This window comes from Mirounga angustirostris, unplaced genomic scaffold (genome assembly GCF_029215605.1).
Source record: "Mirounga angustirostris isolate CCGP_5_RB_7025 unplaced genomic scaffold, mMirAng1.0.hap1 SCAF_9, whole genome shotgun sequence".
Lineage (NCBI taxonomy): Eukaryota > Metazoa > Chordata > Mammalia > Carnivora > Phocidae > Mirounga > Mirounga angustirostris.
The window spans coordinates 37689249-37708072 of NW_026991717.1; the positions used below are offsets into that span (position 1 = coordinate 37689249).

Below are 18824 nucleotides of genomic sequence, written 5' to 3' on the forward strand. Positions count from 1 at the left end.
GGAGTATGACGGCGCGGGGACGGATCCCCACCCACTCCCCCATCCACTAAAGCTGCGACCCAGAGCGGGTCACTTACCCTCACTGAGCCTCTGGAAAATGGGACTGTCTGCTAACAGAATCAGGCTCACAGAGTCAATGCCATCGTGTGTGCCCAATGCCTGCTTCATGACTGTCATTCTTAAGAGGATGGTGATTAATCTTCACCGGATGTGGACCATTAGCGATTGGATTGGGAAGGTTCTGGCTCCAAGTCAGAAGATCTGGGTGTGCATCCCAGCTCTGACCCATATTAGCTCTGGGATTAGGGTGTGGCCATGTTTTCACTCAGAGACTCTGTTTATTCATCGGTAAATAGGGGGATCTCTCCTCACCGTGGGACCCTCCAAGGGATTCGTGTTTGTTTTCTGTAAAAGGGACTGTCCTGAGCAGAGCTGGGTGCCTCCCCTGGCTGTGTTAATTAATTGGAAGGAGGGTGCCAGCCAGAAACCAATTAGGAGGTCCCTCTAGGGGCCTCTTGGGGGAGGGGCGGGGGTGGGCAAGTAAGGGCGGGCGGTAGCTCCTCCTCCATTGTCCCTAACCCACCGCCTGGCTCCTCCTCGGCAGCTGGTCCCACACTCCAGGCCCACAAAGGAGAGCCTCATTCTCAACAGCTTCTTTTCGTGTGGAAGCCACTGGATTTGCATCTGTCCTTGCCTGGCAGGCCCTACTCCGTACCAGCCTCTCCAAGCTTTCCAGGCTACAGGCTGCCCCGGGCCCGGGCCTGCAGCGTCCACAGGCAGGCAAAGGAACGGAACAGAACAAGCTGATCAGGAGAAGAGGGAAGGAGAAGGGGGGGCAGGGCACAGAGGGAATTTGCACATTCTCTCATCTCCTGGACACCAGACAAATTCTGTGGCTAGCATATCCAAATCAGAATCTGCCCCGGGTGCCAGGAGCCGGCGGTGGCTGAGGCCATGTCTGCTCCAGGCTGGCCAAGCTGGGAGAGAAATGGAAAAACTCACCCCATCTCTGAGCTGCCAGGGACGGACGCTGCCAGGCCGTTGGTCTAGCCAGTGTCCACACTCCCAAACCCGCCGAGCTCAAGTCTGTGCCGATTCCACAGGGCCGGCTTGCCGTGGGGCTTCTGGGGGCCCCGGGGCGCCTCACCATCCTTCCCAGATGCCTCTGCGTGCTGTCATAAGGGCTAAGGTGGCAATGGCCCCGGGGCCAGAGAACACAGGGTATCGGGGCACGGGTGGGAAGAAAGTAACTCATCAGAGCTCTGGAGGGAGAGACAGCATGGAAGGAAGGAGAGACGCTGAGGTTTTGAGCACTTACAGTATTCAGGAGACAGACCTGTCCTGGCTTGTGCCCACCGGACCTTGAGACTCCTAGCTCAGGGCTTCGGCGCCACTCCTTCCACATCCATCTCCTCAGAGGTCCTGGACGGCAGGGGCCATGGCTTTGGTGTTCTGTGACCGTAATGCCTAACACACGGCCTGGCCCAGACTAGGAGCTCAGAGGGTGCTGGCCCTGCGGACGAGTGAATGCTAGCTAGCCAAATACCTTCTGCATGAGAATGCCAGATATCTGGAAGAAGAACTGAGGGGAGGGAGGAGGTACGATGGGCGCCTGGGGCAGAGAAGGCAGAAGCCCCCACCTCAGGTTTCTGGGAGCTGGGTCTCTGTGGGGAACGGGGAACATCTCCACCCTCGAACTGGCTCTGTCACAGGCCTGCTGTCTCCTCTCTCCTCCCAGTAAGAGCCAGACAGGAAAGAGGTGCTGGGAAGTGGAATGTCTGGGAGTCCAGGCATCTCCCTGGCGGGCTAGACCCTGGTCTGGGAGCTGGAGGCAGAAGGTCTTCGTACCCCTTCCTCCCTGTCCCGACCCTGGGTGTTGCAAGGGCTCCCCTCTACCGTGACCCCAGATTTGCAACTAGAGAAGAGGCTGCCCTGGCAGAGGGAGACTCCGACCTGAGCGGTCCAGGCTGGGGTGGTGTATGGGGTCCCGGGAGTGGGGCCCAAAGCCCTGTCCCTCCCTGAGGCCCCCCTCGCAGGGCAGTCAGGTGGAAGGAGCACCGACCAGGAGTTAGGAGCACCCAGGTTCTGGCTCCTCCAGCCTCAAACTTGCTGAGTGACTTTAGGCAACTTAGGATTCATTCCCTGGGTCTCCGTTCCCTTATTTGTCAGGGGAGAGATTTGGACGGTTTGACTCAAACATCTTATTCTCTGAGGCCGCTCTTCAGGGGCCCTAGAGACACATGACCTGGCCAAACGAAGGCCTGCTAGTAACTCCCTGGACAGGGCAACACTGTCCTCCGTCCCATCACATTCAGCAGGAGCCAGGGGCTCCCATCCGTGAGCTGGGCTCTGCTGGGACAGGGGCAGGAGGGAAAAGGTTGACTTGCAGAATGAGGGACCAGGGCATGACCGATGATGTCACTTGTGAACCTGGACCTGGCTGCTCACAGGGGGATGCTGGCATCTAGAGGATTCTCTTGGCCCACACTCCTTCTCCTAAGACCTTCTGAGGTTTAGCAGGCATTACAGCTGCTTGGGGTACTCTGTTCTTGGACTGCTGAGCCCCGGCGCTGGCCGTGGGAACAAGGAAAGCGCTGAGTGCCCTGACATCTCATGTAACAAGCCACACCCGGGAACAAGGAAGCCCAGTCACTGTAAGCCATCGCCTTCCTTACCTACAAGCCCCACCTCTGGTCACCTCCGGACAAAAGCCAGGAAATCACTCCCAAGGACCTCAAAGCAGCAAAAGGAGTTGCAAAGTCCTACGTTATATAGCTGGTGGACTTTTCTTATAGCCTATTGACTTGTACTCTACACATAACTCTAATGTATTTTGTTCTGTTTTTCCAGCTGATGGCAGTTTAGAAACATATTGAGAACCAGAGAAGCGCTGTTAGGCTGGCATATGACTGAAATGGCATAGAGACAGGAGACATACAGAGAGCAGGCAGAGAGCTCAAAGAATAAAATCTTCCTGTTACTAGGAAAGCAGCCTTGGCTCCCTTAGCCCTCACCTGCCCTCTGGACGGATACTGGACTGAACTGGGAGGAGGTGGGGCCTTAACCTCCTGAGGATGTTTATGGTCTGGGAAGCTGCACCCCTTCTTTTTTTCTTCCTTCTCCTCATCGTTACATAAAGAAACTAAGACAGCTTATGAAATTACACACAATAAAACAAGAGTTTAAAATGTCATAACCAGGAATCATACCATCAGGCTGGAAGGTCACACTCCAGAGACCTGCGCAGCTCTTTATCTCTAGTGCTATTTGGGGCAGGGGTCCCTCCAAACTGCCCGGGCTTTAGGTGCAACATTAACAGCTGCACCTCACAAGGAAGGGGGCTGGGGTACGTGTGAGAGGGGGGATGGTAAATGGAAACTGGAGGCCCATCTCTTCTCAGGAAGTGCTACTGAAGATCTAGCAGCTTGTCGTCGGTTTCCTCTTCTACACTTTCCAGGCTCTCTGAGCTAAAGAGACCTCCTCCGCAATCCACACCTACCCCTGGCCCAGAGGACTCAAAGGGGCAGGCAGCCGGGGCTCGCCAGAAGGGGGTGACCTTTGCCTTGAGAAGGAGCAGCCAGGGCTGGGGTCTCACGCTCTAACCCAGTCCTCCCCTGTCTGTCACTCCAGTTGGTAAGCAGTGACTCCACCTCCCAGACCCTCTTCAGGGTTCCTCTTCGTATCTGTCTTATAACTAGACTAACCCCTGCCCCCCCCAGAACAGAGATCTCCCCCAGTCTCCAGCAGAGCCAACTTCCTTGCAGAAGCTATGCCAAGGCCCAATGCAAGGGACTCAAGACACCCAAGAAACCAATTACTGCACCTCACAGATGGGAAAACAGAGGCCTAGAGATGGAAGTGACTAGCCCGAGGTCATCATGGCTGACTGAGGACCAGAGGCCAGGCCTTCAGACTCCCAGAGCACTGTGGTTCTTCTAGAACTCATGGAGAAGCCTCCTCCAGCTGGTTTTCAGGCAGCAGGAGGGTCCCCAGGCCCTCTCCTGCATTTCTTTTGTTCTTCTAGGCCTCCCCATGTGAACACTGCTGGTCTGTGAAGGGCTGGCAAGGGGAGAGAAGCTAGGGTTAAGGTGGGGATTTTATTTAATCCTCTGAGCTGGCTTAAACTGATGCCACGGCGGTGAGGGCAGGAGGGACATCCAGGAGGGTTTGGTGGGGGATGGGGGAAAGGGGAGGGCATTAGCGAATAATCACTAGATACTAAGAGGCTAGGCTTGTCAATGAGTTTAGCCAACAAGTACCTACCTTTTTAGACTCTCCACCCCAGGGCCTGAGCCTCCAAGTAGCGACCCCCTTTCGTGGGAATAACCCAATCTCCCTGTACTCAACAGTGCAGAAGAAGGCAAAGATCACAGGCCATAGCTTGAGACAGATCTGAGGGCAAACCCCAGCTCTGCTACTTCCTTGCTGTGTGACCTTAAGCAAGTCCCTTTACCTCTCTGAACCTTGGCTTCTTCCTCTTTTAAGGGGGCTGAACACATCTTTCTTGCAGGCCTCCTGGGAGGGAAGCCTGCCTGAGCTCATGTACACAAAGAGACGCAGGGGAGGCACTGAGTCAAATCTCAGTGCTATTATTACAAATCTCATATGCTTTAGCTCTCATCCAGGCCCATCCACTACTCTTCTGCCTCGGCCTGCTTGTGTCTTTGACATTAATAACCTTAATGATAATAATCCTTCCCAGCCAAACAGCATTTGCATCATTTCAAAACACGAAGCATCCTACCCACTGTGGGCCACAGCAGCCCTGCCAGGAGTAGTCAAAACTGAGGCAGACTCTCAACCCCCAGGCACATTTCCCCACAACGTTTCTAAGTCCCAATTTTGGCACTGAGCCCAAAGACCCTGAACGGACAAGCTGTCTTATGGCAGGCAGATCTCCTGGGGGCACTGGTAGCCCCTGGCTTATCAGAAGGAGCCAGAAGCACCCCTCCCATCACCCCCACAGCTGACCCTCCATCTGGTCCACTGCTCTGACCCCAAGTAAGCTGCCCTCTCCACGCTGGCCTCCAACTCTCCAGTTCTGAGAGCCAGGTGGGCAGCTGCTGGAATCTGGCCTTGGGTGCACGGATTGCCAAACCTAAGGCCAAGGCCGGGCTGTGAGCTCCTCACCCTGACAGAGCCTTCTGAAAAGTGTGGGTTCACACCTTTGATCTTCTTACTGGTTCTTCAACTGTTTGTCACCATCCCCAGGATCCATAGTATCATCCTCATATTCCACAAGAGGAAACTGAGGCGCAAAGCAGAAGGGCCCAACCAAGGTCATCCGTGGGGTTTGGGGTAGGGCTGGGGAGTGAACTCAGGTCTCCTCTGATCTCCTAATCCTGGACACTTCCCGCAACTACCTTGGCCTGCTTTCCATAACCGGGAGGCCCCCAAAGTCTCTCCAATGAACCTGGGCCCCTGGACCAGAGTCCAAGAACTCTCCTCCAATATGGGGACTGCCAGAATGGGCATCTCTCCCTTCCCTATCCCATTCCCTCCCCGCATCTTCAAGCGAGTCACCAGGGAACTTGTCCTATCCCTGGTAGCAACTCCTCGGGCTGGAGGAGTGCCTTGTCCACCGAGTAGCTCTGGAGTGGGGCCAGAGTTCAGGGCATGGGCGACAGAGGCCGGCAGGTGGGGTGGACTTGCCCCTCGGACGGCCTCCCCAGGGCGACAAGCCCACTCCCACACCCACTGTCCTGCCAGCGACGCTCCCCGCGGCGCGCTCCAATGGGGGACACCACGCAGCTGCCCAACACTGCTCTCCAGGGGTTAAAAATGCAGCATCCTAAACAAGGGTTAAAAATGCAGTCGCGGGGCGGGCCGGTGCGGGAGGGATGGTGTCCAAACCACCGCGGCTGCCAAAGCGGCATCCTCCCCCTTCCCTCCGCAGTCCCTGGGGGCCGGAGCGACTGGAGGGACCCGGGGGAGCAGAGGAGGCGCGCGCCGCACCTTCCCGGCACCAGTGCCCCCTCCCCATGCCCACACCCCCGCGCCCCCCGCAGCCGAGGCCGGGGGCTGCAGGCGCCGGCGGGTCCCGGGCGCGGCGGGCGAGCGGCGCTTACCTTTGTGACAGTCATGCAGAAACTCTGGGGCGGTGCGGGGGCGCGGGCGCGTTGTGCGGGGGCGGCGGCCGGGGTCCGCCGCGGGCCCCAGCGTTGGCGGGAAGCGGTCGGGCGCGGCGCGGGCAGCTCTGAGCGCGCTCCCCGCTCCCCGCGCCCCGCAGGCGGCTCTGCTGAGCCTGGGGCCGCGCTCCGGGCGGGCAGCGCGCAGGGACCGCTCGTCGGCGCTCGCCCGCCGCTCGCCGCTGATGTCAGCCCCGAATGTGCATTTATAATAGATGAGCCTCCTTCGCCGCAGGAAGGCGAGGCAGGAAGAAAGGGAGAGGGGGAGAGGGCCCAGGCTGGGGGGCGGGGGGAGGAAGAGGGGCCGGGAACTCGCTACAAAGGAGGAGGCGGAGGGAGGAGGAGGAGGAGGAGGAGGAGGAGGAGGAGGAGGAGGAGGAGGAGGAGGAGGAGGAAGCGCACGCCCGCCCGCTGCCCTGCCCTGCGCCTGGGGCTCGCTAGCCCGCCGCCGGGCACCGCCGCTCCCGGAGCCCCGGCCAGGCGCCCGGGCCCGCGGCCTTAACCCCTTCGCGCCCGCGGACGCCACGCGTCCGGGCGAGGCCGGGACCTGGCACCTGCTGGCTGCGGGCGCGCGCGGCCACTCCGGCCCTCGGGGGGCCCCCGTTGGCCCGGGGACGCTGCTGAAGTCACGCTAGACGGCCGAGACGCCGCGTGGGCCGAGAAGCCCGCCGGGCTCGCCCCCTGGAGGTTGGCGGCGTCCGTCCCGGGCCTAGAGTGCCGCGCGGCCGCAGGCCCTGCCTCGTCGGACCCGGCACAGGGTCGCGGGAGGGGGCTGTTGGAGCAGTCCTTTGAATCTAATTCCCGCAGCGATTGGCTAGCCCAGCGGGCACTGTCGCCAATTTCACAGAGAAGGAAACTGAGGACCAGAGTGGGAAGTGACTTAGACAAGGGCACACAGCCATCCTTGGCTCCAGGCGGTCGTCCTGGCGCCCGCTCTTTCCACGTCGCCACAAGCTCTCTACGGAACCCCTTGTTATAAAAGCTGTCTTCTCGAGATTGGACGATCCCTGCTCTAGGTGTGTCTACACTACGCTTGGGTGCCGCGCTGCTCTGCAGGAACTTAGGTGCGACCTGTGTGGTGCACTGATCCTGACCCGGGTCACACCATATCCTGGAGCTGCTGACGGACTTGAGGGATCACCACCTGAAGGTGACCCGGCAGGTCTCCTCCTTCCCGAGCACCTGAGCAGAACCGGTTTCGGCAGTTACTGAACCGCTGAGGCTCAGAAGAGGAGGGGTTAGTGGAGACGGAGGCGGAAAGATCTTCGCGCCCCACCGCCCGCCTGCAAGCCCGGAAGTGCTGGCTTCCTGCTCCCGCGCGACTCTACAAAGCAATTAACTAGACCAAGTGGACCGGGTGGTGTCGGGGCGCCTGCTCTGTGGAAGGTGCTGGAGGAAGAGGGGGGATCAGGTACCTGGCTTCCAGGAGCTCACTGAGTAGACTACGATAGTAGAGTAATCAGCATCTGCAGAGCGCTCCGGGGATCAGCCTGCTATTTTTATTTTAATTTTTTCCCTGTAATCCTACATGCAAGAGTATGAGGAAGGAATTACCATCTTCATTTTGCTGATGAGTGAGCACACTCAGAGCGGGGAGGGGACCTGCCCAAGATCACACAGTGACAGAGCCAGGACTTGAACAGAAGTCTTTTTGAATGGAGCATAGCATTCACAGCATCGTGCCTTGGCTCTGCAGATCCCAGGGGGCACTCACACCTGCTGCCTTATGTGAGCTTCACACTTGTCCTGGAAGGTAGAGGGACAGCCACTAGTCCCGCTTCCACATGTTTGAATGACTTACTAATTCTCCTGGGGAGCCCATGTTGCTGCATCTCTCTGTGCACACCCTTCCTGTTCCCAGGTTGGACCTCACGCCTTTGACCACACTGCTCCCGTGCCAGGAATGCCCTCCTCATTTTTATGCACTAATCCAAACACGCCCCACGTCTCCCGGCCCTACCTCCTTGGTGCACCCGACTCCAGCCCCCATGCTCCCCCTGTTGCATTTGGGTCTGCGTGCCTGGTGTTGTTTTCATGAGCTTCCCGTCAGTACAGATGGTGAGCTGACAAGTATCCTGAGCACAAGGGCATGACTTCTCTTGTTGTGTACCCCTGGGCAAACAGTAGGTGCTCAGTGAAGATTTAATGCCATTAACAATGAATCAAGCAAAATAAACCTTTGAGGTGCAACAGAAGAAATTTAAATGAGACCCACAAAAGCATTTCCCCTCAGTCCTGTATCAGAGGTGGGTCAAATTCCCTATCTGGATTTGTCTTGGGTAAGATCAGCCTTCAAGACAGGAGGATGGACCTCAAGACCTTTCTGGGGCCCCTCCAGCCCTTCTTGGAAGACACTGAAGGACAACTCAAGAACACCAGTCACCCTTCCCCCATGGCTGTGACTCGTCCACTTTTTATCTCTCATGGATATTTAAAATCCCAGATTGTTAGCCTCAGCTAGCCAGCATGCCTCTTGGCACCTTCCCCACCGTCCGCGGGCATTGTGGGCTCTGGGAGTGAGACAAATACTTAATATCAGTTTGAGCCAAATGTAATTAGGAACATCAATCTGCTGCCCACAACCCACGTTACACGCTCCGAAGGCAGACAGAAAACTTTCACTCACGTGCTGGTGGCTCACCCCTCTCATCTCATCTCCCCATCAGGATGGAGGTCTGGGAGAGGGAGGACCGTCTCAAAGAACTCTGCATCCCCTTGTCAAACCAAGGGTTGGCCCATAGAAGATACTCAGAAATACATCTGTGGTGCAATTGTCTATACCACAATGCCTCCTGCCCTGGGTTCCAGCAACGCGGCCCGTCTTACTTTGCATTCTCCCCAAAGCAGAGCCTGAGAAAAGGAGCTGGATGCAGGTGGTTTAATTGGAAGGTGATCCCAGGAAGTAGGAGTGGGATGGTGGGGCGGGGGTGGGTAGTGAGTCTGGGAAGGAGGAACCGCCAATATAAGATTGGTTTTATATTGTGTGTTCTCGAGGTCACTGCTGGGGGCCAGGGGGCCCCGTTTCCCCAGCGACCTCTGGGATGTGTCCTGCATTGCTTGCCAGGAGTCAGTCAGTCAGCGGGCATTTATGGACAGGTTCCTTTTCTTCACTGGTCGAAGGCTGCCACGGAGGGGATCGCTTCAGATTGGAGAACGCCCGGGGTCACAAAGTGGAAAGTCACCCCCACACACACTTCCTTGAGGAGGAATGCTGTCAGCTCAAGTCTGAGCTCTCGGGGAGGCAAGCCGAGGGAAACTGAGGGAAGGTGCTATAAATCGTGGAGGAAATGAGAATGTGCAGTAGCCGCTCTGGCCTGCCCTAGACACTTTCATACCTCGATGCTTAGATTATGCTCCCTACTTGGCCTTGGATGCCTCTACCCCTCTTTCTCTGCACAACAAACTCCTATTCGTCCTTCAAAGCCCAGCTCAAATGGCATCTCCTCTACGTGGCCCTCCTGACACCACCTCCACGGGGACCTGATTCGAACTGTATGATCATGATCATAACTAAAATAGACTTGTCCTGTCTCTTCGGATGGGCTATGACCATGTGTTCTCTCTTTTTAATCACAAGGAGTAGCTGACACATAGATGCTCGGTAACTGTTCAACCAAGCCAATGAGACAGCACCTTTAGCTTCAGCCTTAGTGACCCCTTGGCTCCGGTCCCAGCACCCCTGAGTGAGGCGTCGGGTCTCTCAACTTCAGGCGCTGCCCTGCTTAGTGTGTTCATTCGCCCAGGCACCATGCTGGGCGCCACACTACCTAGTGGAAAGGACTTGGTCCTCGCCCACCGACGTGGGGACACATCCGAGACCATGGGTGGGTGCTGCCCTGTAGCAGGGAGCAGAGGGAACTTGCCAAAGCCATGGAGCCCCATAGGAGGGAGGTGCTCCTCATTCATGCCATGTCTCAAAGCAGGACATACACACACTCCACCTGCCCCCAGGTGCTCAGTCGGCAGGCCCTGCACACCTCACTTCTCCTCAAATCCTTCCCCCTCATCACTGTCTCCACTATTACTGCCTTCGTGCAGCATTTTCTTTTGCTTGGGTCACCCCAACTGGTCCTCCTGCCTCCTATCTTGTGCCCACCCGTCCATTCTCTACCCAGCAGCTCATGCACTCCTGAGAAAACACACACAGATCTGCCTCCTTGAAACTTAACAGGGGCTCCCTGATGCCTTCAGGATGAAGCCCAAACAGGGTCCTCCGAGACCTGCCCTAGCCCCTTTAATCTTCAGGCTTCCTGTCTCGTCATACTCTTACCCATCTCTTCCCCTCAGTACCTATCAGAGTCTTCCTCATTTTTTCCTCAGATGTCGCCTCCTCCAGGAAGCCCGCCTGGACTATGACCAGGATGGCTTAGCCGCCCAGCCTCTGTACTACTTTCCATACTCCCTGAGTTTCCTTCTGTGCTTGTGTATTGTTTTGTCATTTCCTGTTTGTGTTTTTGGCAACCTGCTGTAGGACAAGCTGCTTGAAGACAAGAACTGCTTCTTTTCTTGGCGATTCCAGCACACAGCAATCCTAGCACATTGCTTCGTCCTCTTCCCTCTATACAATTCTCATGGTTTCCATTTCTCCCTTCCAGTCTCTTTTTCACTGTTTTCTCGATCTCTCTCCCTGACTACATGCCTCAGTTCCCGGGTTCTCTCTTCCCCTGTCTTTGTTGCCCCCACCTCCCCACGCTTCGAATCTGCATGTCTGTGTCCTACCCACACCTCTTCACCTACAGACACCCCTCATTCCTGCTTTTCCTACTCTGCCCTCCACCTCCCCACTCCTTCTACTACTCTTCATGCCTAGGTAGGGCCTGTCCTCTCTCCTCCCCTCTGCTGGACGTTCAAGCTCTCTCTCTTCCTCCTGTCTCTCCTTCAGCTCCACCCACCTGTCCCCTCATCTCTCTGTGTCTGATTTTGTCTCTGTGTTCCTGTCCCTGCCTCGCTCCCTCTCTCACCCACTCTCTCTCTCCTGGTCCCTTGCCCCCTTTCTCCATGGCCCCTATCCAACACACATAATGCTGACTTTGGGAGGGGGGCCCTGTTCTGGAGTGTCATCCTTCACCCCATATCAGAGGGGTGATGATCGCTGAGCCTCCTGAAAGGAGGCACATCTGCGTCCTTGGCTGGGGATGCCCTCACCTGGGCACAGGCTCTTCATCTGTGACCCACTCTGACTCCGTGAGCTTGCGTGAGTGGGTATGGGGGTGTGTGAGTGGGTAGAGGGTGTGTGCCCGTATGCATGCTGTGTATTTGTGGGATGTACGGAAATGGATGACAGAGGAGGAGCCGCAGAACGGGGCTCAGTGAGGGAAGCCGGGGGTCAGTTCCCCCCACCCTTGTCTGCTCTCCCAGCTCTCTCTGGGGCCATGGAAGCAAACAGGCACTTTCAGCCACAGGCAGGGAAGACGGCAGACACCGCAGGTGCAGCCCAGAGACAATGTTGCTCCGGAAACCCTGGCCACTCTTGTAGAGTGCAAGGCTTCAGTGTGGTGCTCTGGAGCCATAATGCGTGGGCTCAAATCCTGGCTCTCCCACACTGTCTGTGTGATCAGGTCAGGTGTTTGACCTCCTTGTACCCTTGTACCCGTCTCCTCTTCTCCAACGTGGAGGTAATACCACTCTCAGTGAGAGAGCACTGGGGGCCGTGTATCTGCCCGACGAGCTTGTGGATTCAGACTCGTCCAGGGTAGAGGGAAGGGAATCAGGAGATCTGAGTTCTGTAGAGCTCAAGCTTTACCATCCGTGAGCATGTGGTTTCCCAAAGCCCCATAGCCTAGCCAGGCCATGGTTTACCCCTTTATAGAATGAGATGACAGAAACCCATCGACTCTAGTGCTATCAATTGACACACATGTATTAACGATGAAAAATATTTGAAAGGAAAAAAAAAAAAAAGGAGGGGAAGAAAAGCCTGCCATGCCGCCAACCACCAAGAGAGGGCGCGAGCGGTCCCTGGTATCCCGCCACCAGGGACCCGGGAACCAGATTCCCAGCCCGGAGCTCCTTTTACATCTCAACTTCAGTAACACCTCCATCAGTGGTTCTCAAAGCATGGGTCCCAGAGCAGCAGTAGCTCCACCTGCGGGCTTGCTCTAAACGCAGCTTCTTGGGCCCCACACCTGGCTTACCGGCGCAGGAGCTCTGGAGGTGGGTCCAGCGGTGTGTTTAGATAGGTCCTCCTGGGATTCTGAGAAGCACTGATGGTCAGCACAGAGTACGGTGAGCACCCTGTGGCCCAGCGGCTGACTTCTCAGGGGGTATGGGTGCTTTACAAACCACACAGAACCAGGAGGAAGGGGCTGCTTCCCCTCCCGTCTCTCAGCCGCGCTGAACTTGAGCCTGGGCTTCAAAATCGTAGCTGGAGGCTTTTAAGATCGTTCCACCAAAGACGAGGAGGTTACAGGCATGGCAGGGTGAGGGGAGTGGGTCTGCAGCAGCTCTAGAGAGGGGACATGGCTCTGGATGTTCGCGCTTTAGCCTGAAATCATGTACAGACTCAGTGGCTCCAGCTACTGCCCGGGGTTAGCCCCCGCCGGCTCTCCGAGGCCGATCCTGAAGACCCCCCAGGAGTGGGAATGGCCCATATCCTGATTGCCTCGTGGGAGAGAAGCTCCTCAAGTTGGAGGGCAGGGGTGGGGCCTCAGACTTGGAGAAAGGTCTCAGAGATACACTTACAACCCCACTGCCCTTCCTAGGTGCCCTTCAGCCCCACCAATCCCTGACAGTGCCCTGCTTCCCAGGTGCTGCTCCCTCTGCCCCTCGGTGCCTGGATCCCCCACTGCCACCCCAGGAATGCTCCGTGCCATTCTCCTCCAGGCTGGCTCAGCAGAAAGTCCTTTCATTCTGAGGATCCCCCCCCCCCCGTCACCCAGACACTCTGTCCTCTCCCTCCACAGAGCCCCTAGCACTCACCAGCTTGTCACTGTTAAATACCCTGGGGTGTCACTGTTGCATTTCAGTCCCCCCATCATCTGTAAAGAGCAGGCTTGGGACCAGATGGTTACCAAGGTCTCTGCCTGCTGCAAGATGCTCTGACTCTGGTTCCCAAGAATAAGGCTTATCTCCCCCTCATTAGGGCTGCTCTTAGTGTGTGCAGGGCCTTGTGGAAATTTGTGTGTGTGTATGTGGGGGGGGGGGGATGTCTATATAAACAATTTGATTTTAAAATGTACTACAAAATTCTTGGTCCATATGGGGTGTTGTGATTTATCAGTGAAGATTTATAATAATATGTAGAGAAAGGAAACTAACTTGTTTATTGTTCAATCAAGGCATATGAAGATTCTTTGTAGAATCCAAGACCCATGTTTTCTTTCTTTTTTTTTTTTTTAAGATTTTATTTATTTATTTATTTGAGAGAGAGAGAGCAGAGTAGCGGGAAGGCAGAGGCAGAGGGACAAGCAGACTTCCCACTGAGCAGGGAGCTTTCAAAGAGACCAGTGAAGGTGACTTGGTTGGAGGGGAGGATGCTGGGCTGTGGGTCAGGGGACTTGAACCTCGTCGCTTACAGCAGCCCCGTGTGTTCATGGAAGAGGCCACACCCACGGTCAGCTCTGGGAGCACCTCTTATGGGGGGGGGGGGCTGGTGTCTGCACCCTGGGCTTTGTGTGGCCCAGGCTCCTTTCCCCCAAATCTTACTTCCCCCTCAGGGCTGTCTCCATTCCATGACTGCTTCTCCCATCAGGAAAGCGGTATTAATTTGATAATTCATTTGGCAAATATTTAGCAGGAACCTACTCCATACCATCTGCTGTGCCGGGGGCTGAGGATGGGAGTGGGACCAAAGCCAAGGTCTTTGCCCCCCATAAGCTTTTGTTCTGTGGGTGTGGGGCGAGGGATACAGACAATGAGCAAATGGCCAGGTAAATACATGGCAGGGGATGAAGGGTGTGATGCAAGGTAAGGAGTAAGGAGTGGGGTTGGGGGAGACCTAAGGAATTCAGCAACACTTGGGCAGAGCCCCAAGGAGAGCGGGACGGGAGTCCAGTGGGGTCTGGGCATGAGAAGCCCAGGCAGAGGGCGGGGTGACCCTGCAGACCCTGGTGTGGCGGCCCACGGGGCTGGATGGTGGGAGAGAAGGATCCTGCGCTGGGGTGGAGCGATCCTCCAGGAGCCGACACAGAAGCCAGTGCCCGCGTTCTTGGGCAGTTCTTTAGAGAGATGTTTGCCATCAGATCTCTATCCCCAAACTCTTCCACAGCCTGGGGCATGGCTTCTTCTTCTTCTTCCCTTTTTTTTTTTTTTAATGATTTTATTTATTCGAGAAAGAGAGCACAAGCGGGAGGAGGAGCAGAGAGAGAGGGAGAAGCAGGCTCCTGGCTGAACACAGAGCCCAGTGTGGGGCTCGATCCCAGGACCCTGAGATCATGACCTGAGCCAAAGTCAGAAACTTAATTGACTGAGCCACGCAAGCGTGGGCATGGATTTTATTTATTTATTTATTTATTTATTTATTTATTTATTTATTTGAGAGAAGGATGTGGGGGGAGGGGCAGAGGGAGAGGGAGAGAGAGAATTCCAAGCAGGCTGCATGCCCAGCACAGAGCCCGACACGGGGCTCGATCTCACAACCCTGAGATTACAACCCGAGCTGAAACCCAGAGTCGGACACTCGGTGGACTGAGGCACCCAGGCGCCCCCTGGGGCATGGCTTGTAGACGCCCACAGCCAGGTGCACCATCCATTACTTCTTCCTCTTCCTCCAGACTTCCTTCCAAAAGGACAGAATCCTGCCAGGGGACCCCTGGAGGCGGGAAGATTCATGTTTTCTGCCATCATCAGACATGCGGAGCCAAGATCAAGAATCCAAAGGTGACCAGTCCCAGGAGCCTTCCCTGTGCTGAGTTGCTTAAGGCTCATTGTCTCAATCTGTCTTTACCACGGTCCTAGAGGGGGTTTATGTGCATTTTGCAGATGAACAAATGGAGGTTCAGTGAGTTGGAGCCCAAGGTTGATCTAAGAGGCAGTGATGGAGACAAGAGTCACCCCTGGGTCAGCCCGGCTCCACCCCGGGGCTCTTTCTGCTGCACCACATGGATCTCTGCATTTTTGGACACGGATCCTTCCTTATGCTCCCTGCTGCCTTGCTGGGACAGGCACGGCTTCTTCCTCAGTCTCCACTGAACCCCAGGGAGAACAAAAGGAGAGCATGGAAGCACCCCTACTTTCCTACTTGGGGTTCCCAGGCTCTCAGACCAGTCTACATTTGCAGGCGCTTGGCTTGTTCCCGATTATCTTAGCTCCTGGTCTCTTCTCAGTGTGAGGACACCGGCTTATGAGTCACCATCCAGAAGTTCCTTCCAACGTCGTACGATTTCATGATCAAGACCCTCAATAGCCCCTAACTCATTCCATGAGGCCAGAATTACCCTGACACCAAATCCAGACAAAGACATCACAAGAAAAGAAGACTCTAGAACAACATCCCTTATGAATATAGATGGTCTAAGGTCTGAGTAATCGCCGTGTTACCTGCAGGCACTTTACATATGCAGAGTCCTCTCTGATCCTGCCAACAACCCCAGGGAGTGGCCCCCTTTTTCAGGTGGGAAAACTAAGTCTTGGAGGGTAGGTGACTTGGACGCAGCTGCACAGCTAGTGAGCGGCAGAACTGGGATACAGACTCTTGTCCAACTATAAGCAAGACGGCCCTTCTGACAGCACCACCCAGCCATCCACAGAGGGGAAGAGAACAGCCACTCCGCGGGTTTGCCCTTTGCTCCAGAATCACCTCTGCAGGGATGCTTGCTCAGGGGACTCAACCAGAGAAGCTCCTCCCTGCTGGGAAGGGCACTGGGCCCGCTGGAAAATGACTCCATAGCCTACACACTGTGAGAGCTGGGTGCACAGGGCGAAGGTGGAGTGGGAGGACGATCTGTCACCGCCGGGGTGAAGCCTTTACCTCTCTGCACCTCAGTCCCCCCGCCTGCAAAATGGGGCAAAGCTCCCAAACACTGACAACAGCAAACACTGGTGAGGATGTGGCATGACAGGGCCTCACATTCATTGCTGGTGGGAACACAAGATGCACAGCCACTTTGGAAGACAGTTTGGCTGGTTCTTACAGAACTAAACTTACTCGTACCATACCATCCAGCAGTTGTACTCCTTAGCGTTTACCCAAAAGAGTGGAAAACTGACATCTACGCTGGGCACCTGGGTGGCTCAGTTGGTTAAGCATCTGTTTTCGGCTCAGGTTATGATCCCAGGGTCCTGGGATCGAGTCCCACATCAGTCTCCCTGCTCGGCAGGGACCCTGCTTCTCCCTCTCCCTCTGCCCCTCTCCCCCCGCCCCCACCCCTCGTGCTCTCTATCAAATAAATAAATAAAATATTTTAAAAACCCTTACATCTACACAAAACCTACACACGGTGTTTATAGCAGTAAGCAGCCTTATTCATAACTGCCCAAACTTGGAAGCAACCATGACCTTCAGCAGATAGACGGATAAACAATGGAATAGTATCAGCACTAAAAAGACATGAGCTTTAAGGCTATGAAAAGACACGGAGGAAACTTAAATGCATATTGCTGAGTGAAAGAAGCTGATCTGAAAAGGCTACATACTGTATGGTTCCAACTATGGGACCTTCTGGAAAAGGCAGAACTATGGAGACAGTAACAAGATCAGTGCTTGCCAGGGGGTAAGGGGGAGAAGGGATGAATAGGCAGAGCCCAGAGGATTTTAGAGCAGCGAAACCATTCTGTATGCTCCTGTAAATGGTGGACACAGGACATTACACATTTGTCAAAACCCATAGACTGGACGACACCAAGCAGGAACCCTGGTGTGACCTATGGACTTCGGGTGACAATGACGTGTCAATGCAGGTTTGTGGATCTGCAACAAATGTCCCACTCGATGTGTGCGGGATCTTAATAGAGACAGAGGCTATGTCTGGGGGGGAGGGGTATGTGAGAATTCTGTATTTTCTGCTCTATTTTGCTTTGAACCTAAAACTGCCCTAAAACATAAAAATCTATTTTTAAAAAACAGAAGCAAAATGACCCAGGTCTCAAGCTAGGATAAACAAGCTTGTGCCCACGGAGACAGTTTGTAGACAGCAAGTTGGCTTATTGGTATGAAAGACTGGTAGATATGTTTTCAAATCCCAGCTGCGCCAGAAATCAGCCGTGGAGTTCAGGTCAGTCATTTTGACTTTTTGGGTCCCAATATCCTTCATTATAAACCAAGAGAAAAAGACTTGTTCTTTGTTCCCATCCCCATGACAACCCCTCAGAGAATGAGTAGGGATAATGATGATAATAGGCACCATTTATGTCTAGGCCCTGTGTTAAGCACTCTATGCACATGATTTCATTTAATCCCTACAACCATCCTGATGTCATAGATGAGAAACAGAAGCATGGGATTAGGGTAGGAAGGGGAGCAGCAGGTGGGGTGGGGAACGGGCAACGTGCCCTGGGTCACCCGGCCGGTCAGTGGCCAAGAAGGTTCTGGAAGGCCCAATGCTTGTATTCAACCTCCCGTTTTACCCCCATGCCTTCCAGGCTGACCCTGGAGGGTGCCCCAGGGGTTGGCCCCACTGCCTGATCACTGGGGACTGGCTTCATAATGACAAGTGATGGCTCACAGCCTTACTGTGAGCCAGGACCATCCTTAAGCATGTTTCCTTGATTTCTTACAATAACTCTGTGGAATAGCTACTGATTTTATGCCCACGTGAAAGTGAAAAAATTAAAACATAGATGTCAAAGAGCGGAAACTGTCAGAGAGGAGTATGCGGATCAGCCGGTCCGAGTTTTTCACTGGACATTTGGCACCAACCTCCTCAGGTCCCTGAGCTGTGGCAAGGTCAGTTGAGTCAGGCCTGCATGAGCAAGTGAGTGAGCGTGTGTGTGTGTCTGATGCACTGTGCTGTGTCCTTCCTTTTGGGACCCACCGAATCAAGAGCCAAGAGAGGCCAAACCTGGGCCTCCAGAGCCTTGGCTCCCGCTGTATTCGCCCCAGGACCCTTGGCGGCACGGGCTTCTTCCCCACGTGACTTCTGTCCCCACATGCCAGGCCAGGAAAGGAAAGCCAGGAGCAGTGGGGCCTCATTTGCCCTTTAAACACGGAGGAGGCCCGTGGAGCAGGGGTGGGTCACCATGCAGGGAAGGGGCAGGCGGTAGCCCAGGGAAGCCGGGCATCTGGGGCCAGAAGCCATTCCTGCAGTATGCTGACTCCAGGTGTGACCGGAGGCTGGAGGGGAGGGGCCGGTGTCCCTACAGGTACCTCTCCTATCCACAGGGTGGAGACAGGATTTTCAGTGGGAGCCCCTCAGAGAGGATGTTTTGTTGTGGATCAGGAACGCAAGACTTGAGAATCAGCCCCATCTGAGTCCAAATCCTGTCTCTGCTACTTGCTGGCTGTGTGGCCTTGGTTGAATTACTTAGCCTCTCTGGGCCCCAGTTTCTTCATCTATCAAATGGGACTCCAGGTGTCAGATGCACTAGAAAGGGTCTGACTGACAGCAACCATCTACCAGGGCAAAGTCTGTACCTGGCCTGGGACCGGGACTGGACAGAGTAAGGACTCAATACATTAGCTGCTTATCAGCTGTATATTGGGACTCCTGATTAATATCTGCCTTGTCATGAAGGTTAAGGGAGTAACATACATGAAAAGTGCTTCGGAAGGATCCCGGCACAGAGAAGGCACGGACTATTTTTAATATTAACACCTCTTTC

At 55.1% G+C, this 18824-nt stretch overlaps 1 protein-coding gene across 3 annotated transcripts in view; it reads right to left on the bottom strand.

Annotated features, from left to right (window-relative positions):
- The window catches only part of CORO2B (coronin 2B), a 125425-nt gene extending 118733 nt beyond the window's left edge, over window positions 1–6692 (bottom strand). For 2 of the 3 annotated variants that reach the window (XM_064570238.1, XM_045899795.3), the window contains exon 1: window positions 6069–6692. In XM_064570238.1, the coding sequence (XP_064426308.1) occupies window positions 6069–6083 (15 nt within the window). In that variant the 5' untranslated portion in view covers window positions 6084–6692. Of the gene's footprint in view, window positions 1–1318; window positions 1537–6068 lie in introns of those variants that run through there. The other variant, XM_045899794.3, reaches the window with a different exon arrangement.
- Window positions 6693–18824: the final 12132 nt, after the last annotated feature.